The sequence below is a fragment of the Tiliqua scincoides genome, chromosome 5, assembly GCF_035046505.1.
Source record: "Tiliqua scincoides isolate rTilSci1 chromosome 5, rTilSci1.hap2, whole genome shotgun sequence".
Classification (NCBI taxonomy): domain Eukaryota; kingdom Metazoa; phylum Chordata; class Lepidosauria; order Squamata; family Scincidae; genus Tiliqua; species Tiliqua scincoides.
In genome coordinates this window covers 4,848,965-4,869,617 of record NC_089825.1, presented here as the reverse complement: position 1 = coordinate 4,869,617, position 20,653 = coordinate 4,848,965, and the positions used below count along the sequence as shown (strand labels likewise).

Sequence of the window (20,653 nt, the reverse complement as noted above, 5' to 3'; positions counted from 1 at the left end):
AAACAGTGGGTGGAGAGAGGAGATTCCTTCCCTGCTGTTTCCTGAACAGCTCTATGCTGGAATCCATGATTGGTAATTATGGGATGGTAGGTACTACCTAGGATTCCACTGAGCATTTATATCAGCAAGCCATTTTTTCCTTCCCAAAAGAAAATATTTCAATTATGGGCGTCACACAGGTGCCAATTGACAAATACTGCTCCCAGGAATGGAAGTCAGCTTGCGTCCCTAATATCTGTGAAGACGGCAAGCCCCCTCTTTCTTGCTCAGTGTTTAAGAAGCAGCGACCACTCTTAACTCACGCTAGGGCGAGCAATTCAATCCATCTGGTAAAGGTCAGAAATAACTGGGACTGGCAGGAACATTTTCTGGTCATTCCTTACAATTGAATTTATTCATATGGCACAGAAAGTTCTGGCTCCACTTCCCAGGTACACTGGGAAAAGGAGAGTAAGCTTTGGTTTTGTTCTGCTTTCTGATCTTTCCGGTGGTGGTGCTGTTAGGGATTCCACTCAATGTCAGAACTCTTAGCTGATTAATTGTATGTATTTTTGTCAGTTTGTTAAGTCAGTGGTGTAGCCAGAGGGGGTGCAAAGCACTAAGTTTTGCAGGAAGCCTCACCACGTCATGAAAGCGGCCCCTCTCCCTCCCCTTCCAGGCAGAGGAGCAAAACAGAGGCATTTGCCTGGCTCCGAAGGGGAGGGGGAAGGGCCACTTGCACGGCGCATTCAGACATCTGCAAAGCTTAGTGTCCCCTCTAGCTATGCCACTGCATTAAGTATGCATATGCTCGTGTATGGGAAATACAATAATTCTACAGAAAAAGCATACTTTCTCCCCATTGATAAGGTTTCACGTAGAGGAATTCTCCAACTTAATATGTTTTATGGCCCAGAGATGAAAGACTCAGGAGAAGTAATGCTTATAGGGCAGCTGGACTACCTGGAAGAACTCTCACGTCCTTAAACACAAAACGTACTCTGCTCCAGTAGCATAGCTTCAAGGGAAAGGCATGGTAAATATTGTGGTCTCTGCAACACACCATGTAAGCGGCCGTTCCCACTCATGGTTCCCATTCTGGCCAGAATGGCTCCAACCATGAGTGGGAGGGGCTGATCGCATGGTGCATTACAATACTTACTGCGCTGCCCCCCCCCCGTAGCTATGCTATTGCCCTGCTCTGCACAGGATTCAAGCACTAAAACACCCCCTGGTTTTGCAAGCCTGGAGCGAAAGCTGGTTGGCTAGCTCCAGTGATGTCACCTTCCCTTCCTCACCCACCCCTGGAGCAGTTTTGCCACCGTTTTGAAATGTTTCTTTTAAGAATGCAACAAGGAAAGCTGAGCAGCACCTTTGAAAACTGTGGGTGGAAAGGACAAGGGTGATGGCTGAGCCAGCATTTGACATGATGGCATTTAAATCTGTTGTGCAAACTGCAAACTGGAGAGGAAGAATCTCCTGCATGGATGGATGAATGAATGAATCTCCTGCATGAATGGTGTCCATTCTTCTATGGATGAAGAATTTGATGTGGCCTTTCTAAACCTTTCTAGGTGATGAACGTAGTATCAAACGTAGTATCATCTCCTGTCACCATCACATATGCCATACATGGGCTCATGTGTGCAAGCACCCCCAACAAACGTGCAAGTGAGATTTTACTAGGTACCGCTATGGTATTTTCAAGCACTTCTTTGAAGCCATACAGACTAGAAATTTGCATTTTGACTTTAAAAAAAATTAAAGCTGGAGTCCTTGAGAGGCCAGAGGCTAGGAATGTAGCAATCCCTTGTGGATTCACAGCACATACAGCACTGCTGATCATTCAAAAATCTTATTTCTATTCAATCCAGATTTTTCAAAGGAATTACTTATTATATATGATCAAATAAACTCTGAACAGATGCAAAATCCACATTACTGTTGCTTCTCCTGCACAGAATCCATAATTTTATCACTCATCCTCAGTATAACTTGGTGAGGTATATGCATAATAATGACACATTTTTAAAGCACAATTGACGCACATGGTGCAGTATAAAATACCCTGCTCCAAGAAACTTAAAATGAGAAAGCAAGGATGAAAACGAGCAAATGTTCCCATTTTACAGGAAGGGAACTGAGGTTAAGAATACCATGGCAGACAGCACTGAGAAAAGGCATAGCTGAGGAGTGATTTCAACTCAAGTCTCCTTGTCCTAAGGACTATAGTCCGTCTGCTGCACTACACTATATCCCAGGTATTGCATTTGGTGGATTACAGGAGGCTTGGAGAGATGGCAGCCCAGTCCTATCCCTGGTGGCTCAGCCAGGTGCAACGGCATCAAAATGGCTACCGCTGCACCCAGCAGCACCATCGAGGACACCAGCGGCCTCCAGGGGAAGGGAACTTTTATTCCCTTCCTCCGAAGTAGGGCACAGGTGCTGCTATGAGTCTCCTCCATTCTGCGCCAGCTATTTTGGAGGAGCTCCATGTCAGCATTCCAGCCCAACACAGAGGATAGGATCTGGTGGAATAGGGCTCCACCGATTCCACCCCTCCTACCCTGGTTCGTTCCCCTACCCTGCCCTCCTCAATCCTGGAATGTCTCCCCCCATCCCCAAGGTCCTCATTGCCAGCCGGGGCTCCTACTGTGCTCCAGGTTGAGCTCAGTGCCGCCTGACGCCGGGCCAGCACCAGTCCTCAGGGCTGAGGGTGACTCTTCTGAGGGAGTCGTGGACATGCCTTGTGGCACATTTGCAACACCTGGTGCTGGAGCTCAGCGCAGGTGCTGAGGTTTGTTAGGATTGGGCTCTAAGGTAGCCAGTACTGGTTTTCCACCAGAAAAGCTTTAGGCATGACTTTTGAGGACTTCAGCTTTACTGTCTGGGGAAAAAAAAAAATACAAGCCCTTTGCTCCCTCGGCATGTTCTTGTTCAATAACCTTTTGGAGTGCGCCTGCGGAATGAAAAAATAGATGCCATTAGTCTGTGATTGCACTGACAGAGACAGTGCAGGCACAGATTTCAATAATAAACCAAATAGTGTCTGGAAAGGTAGGAGCTTTGACAAGCACTCCAGAGAGTTTCTACAAAAGGCACATCTGTCGAGCAGAGGACAGAGTTCAGGAAGAAAAGCTCTTCCAGATTAAAGGGTGAATGCCTTGGATCAGATGCATCACTCCATTACAAAAAGGAATGGGCAAAAGTGGGGTTTCCTGGTGAATTACTGCACGGCACATGAAGGCTCTCTTGGCTCCTCTTGGTATGAGCATGGTGTCCAAACATTCTAGGGATGCTCAGGGTCTTTCTCAAGCAGTTTTGGAGAAGATCTGCAAAGGGGCAGGGGCTGGTGTGAAGCACTTCAGCCGGGATAGAGATGATTGGAAACTAGGTAGGGCAATATATGCAGGACACGGGGGGGGGTGGGGGGCGACGATGATGATGGGAAGCATACTGTCCAGGAGGCAGTACTCTTTCCCTGCCCATTTCTTCGCCCCAATTTTCCCAATTATTATTTACATATTTTTACCAGTGGTTCCCAAACTTGTTGGAGGCCCTAGAAGCTGCTTCCTAAGAACATAAGAACAGCCCCACTGGATCAGGCCACAGGCCCATCTAGTCCAGCTTCCTGTATCTCACAGTTGGCCCACCAAATGCCCCAGGAGCACACCAGACAACAAGAAGACCTGCAAGGCTCCTGGGAATTGTAGTTAAGAACATAAGAACAGCCCCACTGGAACAGGCCATAGGCCCATCTAGTCCAGCTTCCTGTATCTCACAGCGACCCACCAAATGCCCCAGGGAGCACACCAGATAACAAGAGACCTGCAAGGCCTCCTGGGAATTGTAGTTAAGAACATAAGAACAGTCCCACTGGAACAGGCCATAGGCCCATCTAGTCCAGCTTCCTGTATCTCACAGCGGCCCACCAAATGCCCCAGGGAGCACACCAGATAACGAGAGACCTGCAAGGCCTCCTGGGAATTGTAGTTAAGAACATAAGAACAGCCCCACTGGAACAGGCCATAGGCCCATCTAGTCCAGCTTCCTGTATCTCACAGCGGCCCACCAAATGCCCCAGGGAGCACACCAGATAACAAGAGACCTGCAAGGCCTCCTGGGAATTGTAGTTAAGAACATAAGAACAGTCCCACTGGATCAGGCCACAGGCCCATCTAGTCCAGCTTCCTGTATCTCACAGCGGCCCACCAAATGCCCCAGGGAGCACACCAGATAACAAGAGACCTGCAAGGCCTCCTGGGAATTGTAGTTAAGAACATAAGAACAGTCCCACTGGATCAGGCCACAGGCCCATCTAGTCCAGCTTCCTGTATCTCACAGCGGCCCACCAAATGCCCAATTCCTGATTTATAAATGCCAAGGGGGGGTGGCTATAATGGTGATTGGCAGCAGTGCTCCCCCCCCCCCCGGTTGCAGCTTCTTTAATCCTTGATGCACATTGCATAATCTGCCCTGTCAGTTTTGCGACCCAACAAAACCTGGGTCACGACTCACTATTGGATCTTGGACCCACAGTTTAAGAACCATTGAACTGAACTATTTTAGTATTATTTTATGCCAAGGACTAGGAACTTTATTTTTTTTTTTTTAAGTGTAAGCAAGCAATTTTCAACCTTTTTCATCTCATGGCACACTGACATGGTGCTAAAATTGTCAAGGCACACCATCAGTTTTTTGACAATTGACAAGGCACACTATGCTGCTGGTAGGAAGCTCATAGCCCTACTGAAATCATTGCAAGTACCGAGTGCAGGTGGTAGTTGCAAGAAGTCCCATGAGGGCCTCCACGCAGTATAGCAGCATGGGAGCAGAACAACTTCTAACAAGCAGAATGACACGTAAATGCATCCAGAAATTATTACAATCAATGCTGTTATTCCAAACTAATGGGATGTCACATTCAGTGGTCAACTCACAAAAGATGCAGCGGAAATAGAAAAGTTTCAGACATGAAAAGATTCAGGCAGTTATTAGCAGGTCTGAAAAGGTCTCCAAACACAGGAGGAGGAGATGAATGCATAGCAAATGGTTTGGAGAATTTCTCCCTGAAGTGCAAAAGACTGGAAGGAAAATGAACAGTAAAACAGCTTGCAGTGGCAAATGGGGGGGGGGGGGGAGGCTTTTTGCAAAGACCAGGTTTCTTGCTGGTCAAACAAATGCACAATACAGGCAAAATTTGTCATGAAGTTGGCAAGTTGTCAGGGGCATGCTGGAAGTGGTGCAGTGGTCAGATGCCCCTGACAACTTGCCAACTTCATGACAAATGACTTGGGGTCAAATGCCCAACGAACCATTGTAGCCCTAGTGATGAACTCTGCTTCGGGCTGCCACAATCTTCATTCTGAGACCATGCACCAGGGACGTGTGGCGGGTGGGGAGGCAAGTGAGGCAGAGCCTGCCCACCAGAGTCCTTTGAAAAAGCCACATCGTGAGGCGCGCAAACCCTCACGACCCATGCACTTCTGCACGTGGGTTGTGAGTGCTCGAACCCCTCACGTGCAGGTGGCACTTTTTGAAGAACTCAGGTGGGGAGGCTCTGCCTTACCTGCCTCTCCACCCACTGCACGTCTGTGCTAGGCGTGACCCCTCTTGACCCCTCTGTTGAGGGTGACACTCTTGCAAGCAACTCCAACTCTTCTGAGACCTGGATCTCTTTTTCCTGCCCTCTTTTCTGAGAATGTCTCCATGAAGCCTGACCCCTAAGGGACTTAAGCTGAATCTACTCCCAGGTAAAGTATGGCAAGCAATTCCTGAAACAGTATACCCCTAAAGCACAATGTATGGAGTGGCTCCTCTTGGGTTGTCACAGACCCGCTGCAGTCTCTCAGCCTAACCCTCCTGATAGGGTAGTAGTGAGCTTAGCATAATTCCACATATGTTGACTTGAACCCAGCAGAAGAAATGCAGGATACAAATCTGATAAATACATATTTAGCTGGATGGAAATTTCCCACCAAGCTATAGCTGTGCTGACTAACCACTTATCGTGTGCCTCACCATCTATCACATATGTGTAACAGAGACCTTCTCCACAGGAGGTGTCAAACAGGGGCTGGCAAGTTCTATGTTAGGAAGTGACAAGATGTTTATGTTATCCCCCCCAAATCATTTTTTTACTACTGTAGATACTGGCCTATAAGGCGAAAAAATTTTTCCCAGAGAAGCAGCCTGAATCATTGCCCCGCCTTATCTCTGGGGCAGGCAAGCAGTGAGGGTGGGGGGAGGTGAGTGAGCCAGCCAATCACTATTGTGGGAAGGAGGAAGAAAGTGAGGGAGCAAGTGATCTATGCAGGCTGGGGTGCTGCTGAACACTTGCAGCTGCCTGTGGGTGTGGTTCGGTGTGCTCTACATGCTCCTTCAGGCTGTGGCCCAGCTGCAGAAGCTCCAAGCGCAGGGCAGGGCAGGGCAATTGCCACCGCAGCCATCAGCAGCCCCCCTTGTTCAGCACCAGTGCCCACAGAGGCATCTCTGGAGTGGCACCTAGGACAGAGCAGGAGACAATGAGCTGTGTGTGGGATGGGGCGTCTGAGCGAGGGAGAAGTAGTCATTTGAAACAGCTGAGTCCATCTCCTCTTTCCTTCTTGTTCCCTCTTCCCCCCTTCCTACTGTATTTAAACTTCAAGCACTCCATTGGAAAGCCCAACTTACTAACCCCTTTCCCATCTCCCCACAGATGAAGTTGGACAGGGTGGGGAAGGGGGGAGAGTGATCTTTTTAAAGAGAGAGAGAGAGAGAGAGAGAGAGAGGCAGCCTGCAGAAGGCTGTACCTTTGTTTCTCAAGCCATTGAAAGGGTTAAGTACCATCTCCTCTTTCCTTCTTGTTTTGCCCCCTCCCCCTTATTGAATCCAAACTTTAAACTCTCTGTTGCCAAGCTGAGGCTTGCTAGCCCCTCTCCCCATAATCATTCACCACTGATAAAGTTGTACTGGGGGGAGAGGAAGAGTTAACTTTTATAAAAGGAAAAGTTTGTGTGTGTGAGTGTGTGTGTGAGAGAGAGAGCACTTAAAACAGTTAAGGCTACAATCCTAGCCTCACTTTCATGGAGTAAGCCCCACTGACTATTAAGGGACTTGCTTCTGAGTAGGCATGCCTAGATTGGGCTCCCAGTCTATTCCCTCCTCTTGCTTTCCTCTCCACCTCTCCTCTTACTGTATACAGTTGCACTTCAGTCTCTGCTTTGCAAAACTTTTTGCAAACCTCCTTGCTAACCTCATTTCCCCCATTTCCTCACCAATGAAGATGGACTGGAGGGGAAAAGTCCCTGCATTTGTGTATGTGTGCGGGAGGGGGGAGCATCTGTGTGTGTGAGAGAGAGAAGCAATCTCCCTGTGTGTGTGTCCTTTTCACTGGAAGAGTCCTGGAGACCTTGCAAAGATGCAAAACACAGGAAAAGCAGAGAGTAGAATTTAAAGTAGAATTATTCTGCAGCAACAGGTATTTTAGCCAGAGATCTCAGCTGCATGCTGGCAGGAGATAGGAAGCACTTCAACAGCTGCTTATGTAGTAAGCCTTTTAGAGAGAGCATGCAGGAGGCACTGCTGCCCCTCCCTCCACAGAGGGTCTACTTCCAAGTAAATCAGGTGCAACTATGTGCAGCTGCACTTGCTCAGTCACTCCTTGTTGCTTGTCTCTCTACTATGAACTGAATTGCATACTCCCAGTTGTGTGTTCTACGTAGATCCTTTGGCTTAAAGCATCAGGCACTTTAAAGGAGGATTTCATTAATGGTTCTACTGGTATGCTGTTTCCAGTGTACTTAGAGCCCAATCCTAGGCTTGTCTACTCAGAAGTAAGTCCCATTAAAGTCAATGAGGCTTACTCCCCAGGAAAGTGTGGATGGGATTGTGGCCTTACTCTGATAGTGTTTACAAATGGTTGTTGAGAGAACAATTAAAAAAATTAGTGAATAAAAATGTATCTTTGAGATAGATCATAGTTTTTAATAAATTAGAGACTATTTTTAATACTGTTTTTGCTATACTATGTATACATACATAGTATAGCAAAAACAGTATTAAAAATAGTGTATGTATGTATATATACATACTATGTATGTATAACATGTATGTATAGATGTATACATACTATGTATATATACTGTGTTTTTTAATAAATTAGTGACTGTACAGTTCTTAGGTAACAATTACTGGGAGGTTATTTTTTCAGGATCTGGCCTTGGGTAAAATCAGACAAAATTATAGTCAGACACCTCCCTAAGTTAAACCCCTGACTTATCCGAGGGTCATAGCAAATTCCATGATTTTGGGCTCAAAACCTGCCCTAGTCTTATATGTGAGATCAACTTATAGGCGAGTATCTACGGTAATTAATTGCACAGGGTCAAGGCTTAATGCCACTTACCTCACCATTTAAGAAGCAGTAAAACACGGACACAAAAAAGCCCTACAAAGAAAACAAAAACATTTCTATGACATTTTTTTCCCTCTACAAAGGATGATGAAAATGTACACTGCAAAGGACAGGAATGCGTAAGAATAACATAACATTAAACATTAAACGTTTACTTTTAAATAAACATAATGACCTCTCAATTATTCTCCCATTAATCTTGTGTACATTGTCATTAATTAAGTGCTCAGGAAAAAAGAATGGTTTTTAACCTAACAACTATATGATAAGAACATAAGAACAGCCCCACTAGATCAGGCATAGGCCCATCTAGTCCAGCTTCCTGTACCTCACAGCAGCCCCACCAAATGCCGCAGGAAGCACACCAGATAACAAGAGACCTGCATCCTAGTGCCCTCCCTTGTATCTGACACAGCCCATTTCTAAAAATCATGAGGTGGCACATACACATCATGGCCTGCAACCCGTAATGGATTTTTCCTCCAGAAACTTGTCCAATCCCCTTTTAAAGGCATCCAGGCCAGATGCCGTCACCACATCCTGTGGTAAGGAGTTCCACAGACCAACCACACGCTGATGGTAATGCTGGTTCCAACCAACCTCCCAAAGGAGGGTTTCAAAGCCAAGGTGCCACCGCCAAGAAGGCACCTCTCTGGCAAACATCTGCCTGAGCTATGATGGCAGAGGGGACTGAGAACCACTTATACGAATGAATAACTTGGGCAGTGGTCTTCACTGGATCCAATCTTAACCTGACTGGATCTCAGGAAATCACCTTTGATGTTACGCAGCTCTGTCAGCAGCTCCTACCTGAAAAGACTGCAGAAGGAATTGAAGTAGATGAAAAATATCTGGGAGATATCATCCTCCCCAGGGTTGACAAAGAAGAGCATGTAAGTGATTCCAGAAGAGGCAGGAGAACTAATGTTGCCTTGACTGCTTTCCTGTCATGGAGAGACAAAAAGTTCACGTGAAGGTAGAAGAAGACAGTGTTGCAAACACATCAGCAATGGGCTGGTTTGTTCACCCCATTATATACACAGCTTTGTTATACTTTCTGCTAACCCTGCCCCACTTCTGCCTCACTTCCACAGGATGCTGAAGCCTCCCCCAGTGGCGTAGCTGGAGGGGGGTGGAGCAGCCAGTGAGGCAGGGGAGGCTCAGCGCGGCGGGCAAACGGGCCCCTCCCTTCAGAGCCATTCCCAGCGGGGGGAGCAAAACGGAGCCGTATGCCTCACTGGCTGCCCCCACCCCCCTCCAGCTACACCACCGGCCTCCCCCTTAATAAATGTTTCACGAAAACTAGGATATTATATAATTAAAACTTACATTATGCTAACCACATTCTCAAATGTATGATAAAAGCAAAACCGCCAAGGGCAAGCACTACATTGAGAAAAAGCACATGGTTTAGACTTCCTGGGTCTGCACTGCTCAGAGCATGGACAGGGAGACTCGTGGGAAATCATGTTTGAACATTCCCCTATTTGGTAAACCCTCTGCTTGCGGAAAACTCGCGAGTCACAAGGAGATGGGTTCTTGCCTAGCATTCACCCTGTCACTTGCAGGGAGTTCTTTACATGAGGGAGCATTAAAAAATGCAACTCCTGTTTGTCCTCAAGGCCATGTGCCCTTTTATCATCATGGAGATTGGTTCTCAGGTGCTACCTATGGTTGCCTTTCAAGTTTCTGAGTTTTTAGAGATGCTGATCTGGGATTGTCTTGCTGTGTTTTGATGCCTTGCCAACCAGCAGCTGAGGTTCAACAGAATTTACTATAAATTCATAACCCAGAGTGGAGGAAGACTTGTGAGGAGTGGATCGACTACTTTCAGAGCGTTTGCTATGAAAGTGGCAGCTTGGATTAAGCAAATCAACTCCTGCAATGTTTAGCTGCATTGCCAATAACTTTGTTTCAGAAACTCGGAAGACGTAGATCTGAGTTGAATAAAGGCAGAGAGAGGGGAACAGCTTTCAAAGAAAGAGGGAGAGAAATAGAGGTGACATTAGGGTTTACATCACCCTGTAGGAGATCTCATTACGTCACCCCTATGATGAACCTCCTCTTGTACCAGACCATACGGAATGCATAGCAATATCATACACACAGCCTAAATGCAATGGCATCGCTAGGGTTGGTGTAACTCCATTAACTTTATGCATTTTACTCTCGAAGAAAATATTTCTTTACCCAGCGTGTAATTAGTTTGTCGAACTCTTTGCCACAAGAAGTAGTTATGGCATCTTGCCTGGATGCCTTTAAGAGGGGATTGGACAAATTTCTGGAGGAGAGGTTCATTATGGGTTACAAGACATGTGCAAGCTCTTGGTTTTAGAGGCAGGCTGCCTCTGATTGCCAGATGCAGGGGAGGGCACCAGGACGCAGGTTGTGCCTGTTGTCTTGTGTGCTTCCTGGGGCATTTGGTGGGCACTGTGAGATACAGGAAGCTGGACTAGATGGGCCTTTGGCCTTATCCAGCGGGGCTCTTCTTATGTTCTTACAGGTCATCCGACAAATCCGTAACCAACCAAAAACCAGTGGCCAACTTGATGGCACTCACACAACTGAATAAGAATTCTAGTGTTAGCTCTGATACATGGAAATGAGACCTGACTCATACTAACACCTTACTGGTTCCTTGCTGTGTCATAATAACACCTCATTATATTGTAACAATACCTCACAATTGGTCTCATTGGTCAGTTCTGAGTCAAGAAAATTCACTTTTTGTTACATATGGCAGTTGTGTTTTCCTTTTCTGGTTATTTGGCCATTTGTTAGAATAGAGATATTTAAACATGGTTTGTTTCGCTGCATTCTGTAGTAAATGACACATCACATGATATATAACGTGATGACACAGATATAACCTGATTATCCATGGATTTTTTCACCCGCAGTATTATCTCAACATGATGCGAAGGGCCCTTTCAATTAAAGGAAAAAAGTCATTTAAAAATAGCCTCATTAATGTGAGACAGAGCAGCCGGTTGACAATCCATCAATCATTCTCTCTCCAAGCACTTAGAACAGCTTCACTCCAAGCAAAGCGACCCCTCCCTTCCCCTGAGCATGTGAAACAAAGATAATCAATTTGCATTCTTTCCCAGCAATGTGCTCTGAGTGAAGGGAGGGGTTGCTGGCTTGGAGTGAAGCCTTTCTTAGCACCTCAGGAGAGAGACTGATGGATTGATTGTCTGCCTAATGACTCTGTCTTACATCACAAAGGTCAGCAAGGCTGTTTTTAAATCACCTAGCAAAGGAGCAGTGTTTTTTTAAAATGAATTTGCTTTAATGTGATTTTTGCCATCCATGTCAATTCTGGAAAGGAACCCTTGCAAATAAGAACATTCAACCTGTATTATTCAAAAATACCAAATTTTCATAATTTTGGTAGTCCTCACTCTCCGCAATCCCCTTGCGATGCCACTGGAGAGAAATCAAACTTGCAGATGGGTCTGTCCTGCTCAGATTAGGGGAGCCGGCAGACATGAGTCAAACAAATGAATGAACCTGATCTCCCATTTTGTGCAAGTATACATTTCATTGTTTGAAAGGATTCTTGAACTGAGCCAGACTATGGCGTGCAAATCGTTAGTGCTATAATTAAAAGGAAGGTAACACAAAACGAAGAGATTACACTTGGTGGTGACATTTTGCAGCACTCCCGATCACAGCAACTCTATATTTAATGTGGGTGATAATAGGTGGTGTCTTTTGCAGGCTGTGAGTGAAATCAAAGCACATGACCCGACTGACTTCCTAAGTATAAGGCAAAGGAATGTTAAAAGTATACGTTTAGCAGGTATGATTGAATTTGCCTGATGGTGGTTTCAAAGGTATAAATAGAATGAAAGGCCAAAGCACAGGTTCAGCGTGACATAACATTAGGAATTCCCAGTACCTCCTTTCTGGCAAACCACAACCCACGTCACGTTGCAAGCAGTTATGAAGCTAGGCTGGGGTGAGTGGGGCAGGTGCAAAAATAGCAGGGCACAAAAATGGTAAAGGGTGGGGAGGGGTGGTTGTCTGAGACCCAGAGAGTTGGGCTTTGAATGCCCATATTGCTGGGAGGTCTTGGTCTAGCCCTGTTTTTCCAGCCTGATGCACCCCTTTCCTCTCCTCGGACTCATGCCAACAAAATAGCTGGTGTGGTTCCAAAGAGACCCACTGGTGACCAAGTAGCTTACTGGGATGTAAGTAAAAGATATTTTTATTTATTTATTGCTCATCATCTGATCCCCCCCCCCACCGCATACAGTGCATGCTCCATCAACTCAACTGCACAGCAATAATGGTAAGTTATAGCATTGGGCCATAAGTTTTAAGCCCAGGCTTAATTTGCCTGCTACTGGCTTCTGAGCCAGTGGCATAGCCAGAGGGGGTACAAAGCACTAAGTTTTGCAGGTTCCTGAAAGGGCCATGCAAGCAGCCCTTCTCCTTCCCCTTTAGAGTCATTCCATGCCTCTGCTTTGCTCCCCCCCAATGGCTCAGAAGGGGAGGGGCCACTTGCACGCATGCAAGACTTATTGCTTTGCACCCCCCTCTAGGTACCCCCCTCACTGCTCTGAGCAAAAGGTGTGTGTCCTGGTTATTGCATTCAACTATTAAACATCACAAAATTACACAAAGAAAGCTAGATTTTTCATGCTAGTAGTTCTCAGCTTACCTGTACTGTATTGTTTCTGAAGTGGTCGAAGCTCTCAGTTTCGTCATTAATATCCTAACTATGTTAAACAGAAATACAAAATTTATCTGAAAAAAACAAAAGGGAAAAAAGAACACAAGATCACTGAATTTAAACTTCTGAATACACAACCAAATAAGATACGGTGCTATCTAACAGAAACTGCTCTGCACAAGTTGCAATTTAACAAAGGAAGTGAAATTAAATTGATTCCCTTCTCCTGGAGATTATTATTATTATTATTATTAACAGTATTTATATACCGCTTTTCAACTAAAAGTTCACAAAGTGGTTTACAGAGAAAAATCAAATAACTAAATGGCTCCCTGTCCCAAAAGGGCTCACAATCTAAAAAGATGCAAATGAATACCAGCAGACAGCCACTAGAACAGACAGTGCTGGGGTGAGGTGGGCCAGTTACTCTCCCCCTGCTAAAAAAAGGAGCACCACTTGAAAAAGTGCCTCTTACCCAATTAGCAGGAGATCAACTCCTACAATAGTTATTTCTCCTATTTCATGAAACTTTCAGTCACAGAGCAAAATGTTTAGGTAAAGTTAAGGTAAATTCACTCAAACCCAATCTTGAATCAGGCACGGGTTGAAGGTTACCATACAGGCAGGTAGTGCCATGTGGTTGGCAACCTTCAGTCTGGAAAGACTATGGTATAAGCCTACAGCACCTGTGAACTTTTAGTTGAAAAGCCGTATATAAATACTGTTAATAATAATAATAATAATAATAATAATAATAATATTCCTAGGCGGTCTCCCATCCAAGTACTAACCAGGACTGACCCTGCTTAGCTTCCGAGATCAGATGAGATCAGGCATGTGCAGGGTAACAGTTGCTGCCAACTGTTGGTGCCATGTGAAGCCCAGCCAAGATGGCAGCCACGATGTTTTGGCGGCTTCGTGATCTGCGTGCCACCCCTTTCCTACGCCCTTGGAGGGTCTCAGTGAGCCTCCAAAGAAGAAGGAAGGGGGGCAGCAGAAAGATGCCTCGCTGCCTCTAAACTGCCACCACCTTTGTGACACGAAGAAGTCACTTGGCCCAGCTAGGAGCAGTGGTGTTTTCACTTTCTCCGTTCTCAGAGAGAAGTGAAATTGCCGCTGCCCCTCGCTGGGTTGACTGCCTTCTTTATGTTGTAGTGAGCAAAACTCACAAAGGCACTTGGCCCAGTGGCTTACAACCCAGAAGTAATTGGCAGTGACGTCACCATGCTGCTGGCAATTACTTCCACATCTGCATGGTTGGGGGAGTGGGGGCACCACCAGCCACCACCTTGGGATGCAGAAGATGCAGCAACATCACTGGGGGGGGGGGGGAGAGAATGATCAAATCAGTAGAAGTCAACAGCAGCTTCTGCCAGACAAAGAGATTTGCATTTCTGGGGGGAAAAATGAGGTCACAATCATAATGAAATCATTTCTGTCCTTGGAGAGGAATAAAACATGAGTTTTCCCTCTTCTTTTCTGCAAGGTCTCTTTGCTGAACCACTGTTATTTGTGGACCAGAAGCATTTATGGACTACAGCCCATTGCATCAGGTGCATGAAACCCCATCCTAGCTTGGCCGCTGTACATATATTCACACACACACACTCAGAGATGGGTAGAGACAGAATAATGTAAACTAAGTGAAGCTAAATGGCCATGACATGCAAAAGATGTAGCCTGGGAATATTCTAGTAAAATAGCTTTGCCCCTACCCCTAAAGCAGCCATTTTCAACTGCTGTACCATGGCACATTGGTGTGCCACAAAGGATCTGCAAGTATGCCATGGGAAGTTGGAGCACAGCGGTTGCAAGCAGCTGAAAAAGAGTCCCCTGGAAACCAGAAGTGATATCACAAGAGGCGATGGAGATGAAGACCATAGAAGTCAGTGCTCCATGAGAAGGAAAATGCTGAAAATCACTTCCCTAAAATAGCCCATCCTGCCCTGCTAGTAACTGGAAGACAATGGTATGGTCTGAGTTGGACAAATCAGTGTTCCGTAAGTGACGGATCACAAAGAAGGTGGCATGCATAGATCTTGGACTTAGTAGAAGGTAGCTTCTGATGATCCTTCACTCCCAAAGGTCTGCAGAAAGCGAAAACATAGAGGAACGCGATGCCCCTTCTGCTTTCCATTTGTCAATCACGTAGATATCTGCTGTCTTTCTCTTTGCACCTGCTTGTTTTAGCTGGGGATGACCCTGTTGTGGGTCTTTTTCAGCCTCCCAAAGGTGGTGGAGCATCTCTCCTGAAATTTGTCCAGTTTTCAAGAGCTTGGAGGGGAAAGAGAAGCGTGTTTTGGCTGAAGTCACCACCTGAGCACTCCACACATGATGAGTCAATTAGGCCGAGCTCCCGGGGGGGGGGGGTAGAAGTGACTGGAGATGCAGGGCTTTAACAAGCTCTCCCCGCAGCCCCCACAAGATGATTCTGATCTTGCAGTACTGAAGGTGCCATGTATTTCCTAACCCTTCTGACCTTTCCCTTCACTGTCTGTGGTGCTTGGGATGGACAGTGCAGGAGGCAAATGAAGAGACAAAGGCCGTTCTGTCAAGATAGGAGGAAGCTGTACACTCTTTATAGGATCTGTACATTTGAGTGTACAGCAGGGCTGTGTGCATTCCATGAACTCACTGGCGTCACTAGGGGGGTGCGGGCCGCATTGGGTGACGCACTGGGGGGGTGGCGTGCCCTGGGGGAGGACACGCTAACATTGCAGCATTAGGAGCTACCACGTCATGCCATACACCATTGGATGCGGAATGGCTGACGGAGTGCAGTGCATAAACAGAATTGAAATTGCTCCTTTCGTTCAAAAGTTATGGCCAAAAAAATGGAAGGAAAAAATTCATGGAGCCCTATGGAAAGTGAAAGTGAGCCGTATCGCGCATTTATTCACAAGTAGGCATACTTGCCATAGTCCGTCGGAAAGGGCAGGCTAAGAGGAATCCAACAACACCTGAATGGTCCCGATCCAATGAATGCAGCCCCCCAAAAACACCCGAGAAGCTCTCCCCTCCCAGCTGTGAGTCTGAGCCTGAAACAAAGCCACATGGCCACATTTACTCGCGAGTAGGCAGACTTTCCTTAGTCAAGGCAGGCTGAGGCAGGCAGGCAGAGAGGCCTCCAAAGAAATCACAATGGTCCTGATCCAATGAATGCAGCCCCCAAAAATACAGAGAAGGAGGTCCCCCTTCCCAGCTGCGAGTCTATGGAGCGCTATGGAAAGTGAAGCAGCCTCATGTCGTGTTAACTCATGAGTAGGCAGATGTGCCTTGGCTGGTGGTCAGGCCAGGCAAAGGGGAATGTGAGGACACCAGAATGGTCCCGATCTGATGGAGCTGGAGTGCAACAAATGCTCCAGAAGGCAGCTACCCCCCACACTAAAAAGGACCACAAAGAGGCTTCAACTGGTAAGGGGAAGTTTTCTATTTTGTACTTGCAAAGCCAGGTGGGTCTTTATCTTCATATGCCTGAAATAGAAGAACTTTAAACTGGACACTGGGGAGGGCTGGAAATCTCACTGATTCTTTTTTTTTTGGGGGGGGGGGTTATTGCAGGCAGGTTACAGAGTAAGCTCCATTGACCACTATGGGACTTACTTCAGAGTAGACATGCATAGGATAGGATTGGGCTCACAGGCTGCAATCCTACCCACACTTTCCTGAGAGTAAGCCCCATTGACCACAATAGGACTTACTTCAGAGTAGATTCACTTGGTGGAACAGGACTGGCTTCCCCTTATTTAAATATTTCTTTTATTTTAATTTAATTATTTATAATTATTTATTTTAATTTACTTGTTGATGTCAGTTCCGGCCATGACATCACTTCCAATGGGTCCTGGACAGATTGTCATAAGTGGGTCCTGGTGTTAAAAGTTTGAGAACTGCTGCAATAAGGTGTTAGTAAGTTGACACAGGTGTGTGTGTGTGAGACTCTACAAGTTTACAAAATCACTAAAATCAGAATTTGGAGGACTAATACCATCATGTTATATATCAACCAATGCATAATTTCATGTAGAATGCAATGAAACAAACCTCATTGAAATATCTGTGTTACAGCAAAAGGTACAGCCAAAAAACCAGTGGGGACGGGGCAATGGTACATCACCACGCCCACCTGGGGCGTTGCTCCGCCCACTACATGGGGTGACACGCAGGCCTCCCGCATCAGGTGACGCAAATCCTAGTGACGCCACTGCATGAACTTCCTCTGATGAGAGTTCCAAAAACTAAGAATCGCTCTGGAGCTGCCCAACGAGGGCTCCAGTATTCCAGGAAGGGTGCAGATGTAACTACTATGGAAATGCTTGCATTCAACATTCCAGAATCTTTTAATTCTGGTCCAGTCTTACTATGGAAGCCACACTGAGAACTTTCATTTGTTGAAAAGCAGTGTATTAAATACGAGAAAGCATCTGAGCATGTGGGGATTCTGTTCCTGGACCTTTTACAAAAGCTTGAGATCGCACAAGGAACACTTTCTGCCCCAACTTTGGGTCTGCAGTTGATACTGCTTGACTGCAGAAGCTGTTCAGCAGCAGGGATGTGCAGTGGGTGGGGAGACATGGTGCGGCGCTTTTCCAAGAACTCCGGCAGGGAGGCTCTGCCTCCCCTGCCTCCCCACCCACTGCACATCCCTCCCCCATAGGCAACAATAAAACTAGTTCCCTTCAGGGGAAAACTCCTCTTTGCCTTGTGTCCCGCTTTTGCGTGTGGATTGTGAGTGCTTGCGTGCCTCCCTCAGCGGTGGCGCTTTTCAAAGGACTCTGGTGGGGAGGCTCTGTCTCCCCTGCCTGTTCAGGAGCACTCCAAGTGGCAGTGAAATGGCTCAGACGGTAGTTTGTTCTGCATTTTGAACAGCTGTGGCATTGACGGATCCTGTGGGAGAAGGGAAGAAGCACACATTGTGCAACCCCACAGTTTTACGACTACAAATAGTGCAATTCTCACAAGAGGTTTAAAAGAAGTTAAGTAAGGAAGGGATGCCAAGTTGCCCTGCCTTAACCCCAAGGAAACATGTGGTATTGTTTGCTCTTCTGATATGGGTGCCCTGTTGGACACTGTGGCTAGAGGATCATATGTACACCTGATAGTTCTCCTGGGAATTTCATTTCGGTGAGAGGCTAAGGATATCTAGCAGGTAAGCCTCAACACCCCCAATAAACTACGTTTCCCAGAATTCTTTCAGCCAAGCCCTGATAGTTAAAGTGGTGTACAGGTGATGGAGCTGTGCAGTGCTGAACCACCAATGAGACACAGATCATAATCCAGTTCTCTGGTCATGACTCCCAAAAGAACTCCCCTATCAGAAGTGGACACAGAAGTGTCAGGTTAGGCAATGTTCTTTCCCTGCTTTGCAAAATTCCCTTTAAAATCTCTCATGCAAATGCATAATTTTAAACATGTGGAATTGTAAAAATGCCGAGTCCTCCTCTTATCCCAAAGGATCAATTGCTGCCCTGGCAGCTCAACTGCTGCCTTTGCAGAATAACACAACAGTACAATCTACAAGAAGCCTTGGGGCTAATGATTCTCTCTCAACCTCACCCACCTAACAGGGTTGCTGTGTGAATAAAAGGAAGGACTGTGTATGCCACCATGAGCTCTATGGAAGAAGGTTAGGATAAAACAAAACAAATGCATACACTGTCAAACTCTCCTTTTCTAATCCCACAAGAATGTATTCTGATTTCACTTCCCGGCTGATTTAATTTAGCCCTGGATTCAATTACCACAGTCATCTAGAACAGTGGTTCCTAAATGTTTTAGCTCTGGAACCTACTTTTTTAGATGACACTCTCTCGGGACCCACCTAGGTTTACCAACTTCAAAAAAAGGAGATTTTAACATTTATTTATTTATTTATTTATTTATTTATTATAATCAGAAAATAGACCCTCAAACATTTATCTCCCTATATCTGCGCATGCTTGCAAACTGCAGGAGCTGAGCTCTTTGAAGGGTAATTAGCTGCTACAGTATCTGATTTTGGAACAGCCTCAGGGCTTGAGGCAATTAGTTATCTGACCTTTCCATCACCCTTTGGGGACCCACCAAAGATCAGGTTGTGACCCACCAGTGGGTCCCTACCCTGGGAACCCACTGATCTAGAAGCATGCAGTACTATCTGCTTCTTTGAACAGATACAATGATTAAGGCTACAATCTTATGCACACTTTCTTGGGAGCAAGCCCCACTGAACATAATGGGACTTACTTTTGAGTAGACTCACTTAGAACTGGACTGTAAGAGCCCAATCCTACCCAACTTTCCAGTGCTGATCAGGCTGTGTCAATGGGTTGTGTGCTGTATTCTGTGATGGAGCGTCAATCATGGAGACCCCTCAAGGCAAGGGAACATTTATTCCTTTACTTCAGGGCTGTATTCTAGCTGCATTGGCACTGGAAAGTTGGATAGGATTGGACCCTTCCTGTACTGCTATTCAACAAAATGTAGTTTACCCAGCAGTTGCCACAGCAAAAGCAATCAAAGCTTCCCAGGCAGAAAAGGGCTCACAATCTAAGAAGAGATGCAAAAGAAACACCATCAAACAGCTACAGAAAAGAGTGACACATGCTGGGTGAAGAAGGACACCTGTCTTCAACTGCTAAATATAAGCATCACTTTTCATAAGTGCCTCTTTGATCAGTTAGCAGAGTTAACATGACATATATTTTCTTAAAAATGTACACTTATGTAAGCCATAAAAACCCCTTTTCCAGTCACTTTACTTAACAGAATAAATTAACAGGTAACATAGACACAGATTAACAGAAACAAACACAAATAAATTGAAAATAAAAATACTGATATTATAACTGATCCCAAACCAAAAGACTTCAGGGATCCAAGTGTGAGTTAGAGGCGGCAACAGACCTCTGAGGGTCACATCAGAACAAGCCAGCTGGAGGTAATCCAGATCCACTTAGTCCAGTCTCTTGCTTCCCACGGCGTCTACCCAGTTGCTCTTAATTCCAGCCGGGAATGGAGGTGGCAACTCTTTCAAGACTGCTGCTTCCCAGCACTTGGTATTCAGTGGTACACTGCTTCTGAACATGGCCCATCTAGCCATCATGCCTGACAGCCTTAAATAATGAATTAGTACTACGCACCGGCAAATGGCCATGCTATCAGCAGAACTAGGCTAAATGGTCCCAAACCTCTCCAAGCTATTCTGTCTTCCGAGGCTTTCCCCAGCTGTGCAGCCTTGCGGCAGTCAAATGTGTACAACAAAGGACCCTGTAAACTTATGGTAACACTGCTTTTAACATACTGCCTGATCCTATTGAGGACTGGGCTGTCATGTGGAGGCAACTGCAACAGCAGAAGTGACTTCCACTGTTGTAAAATGACTGGCGATGGAGTGCACAGTGCTGCCGGACTCTGCTGTGTCTGATGGACCAGGTAAGGCAGGGGTGGGGGCAGAGAGTGGGTGGGGAGGGGGTGAACGGGATGCGAAACTGGGTGGGGAAGGAATGGGGGCAAGTAGGCAGCAGGAAGGGATGGATCAGTGGCAAACCTGGGAGGGCATCAGGGGCAAATGCAGCCTCCTCGCCCCCATTTCTTCCCCCTCCCCACCCCGTTTCGCA

General features: G+C 46.1%; 1 protein-coding gene across 1 annotated transcript in view; it reads right to left on the bottom strand.

Moving 5' to 3' along the window:
* Positions 1–20,653, bottom strand: part of LOC136651581 (corticotropin-releasing factor receptor 2-like) — a 151,787-nt gene that overhangs the window by 6,351 nt on the left and 124,783 nt on the right. Inside the window, 5 exon segments of the mRNA XM_066628122.1 lie at positions 8,366–8,407; positions 9,185–9,204; positions 9,207–9,281; positions 9,284–9,318; positions 13,044–13,129. Of these exon segments, the coding sequence (XP_066484219.1) occupies positions 8,366–8,407; positions 9,185–9,204; positions 9,207–9,281; positions 9,284–9,318; positions 13,044–13,129 (258 nt within the window).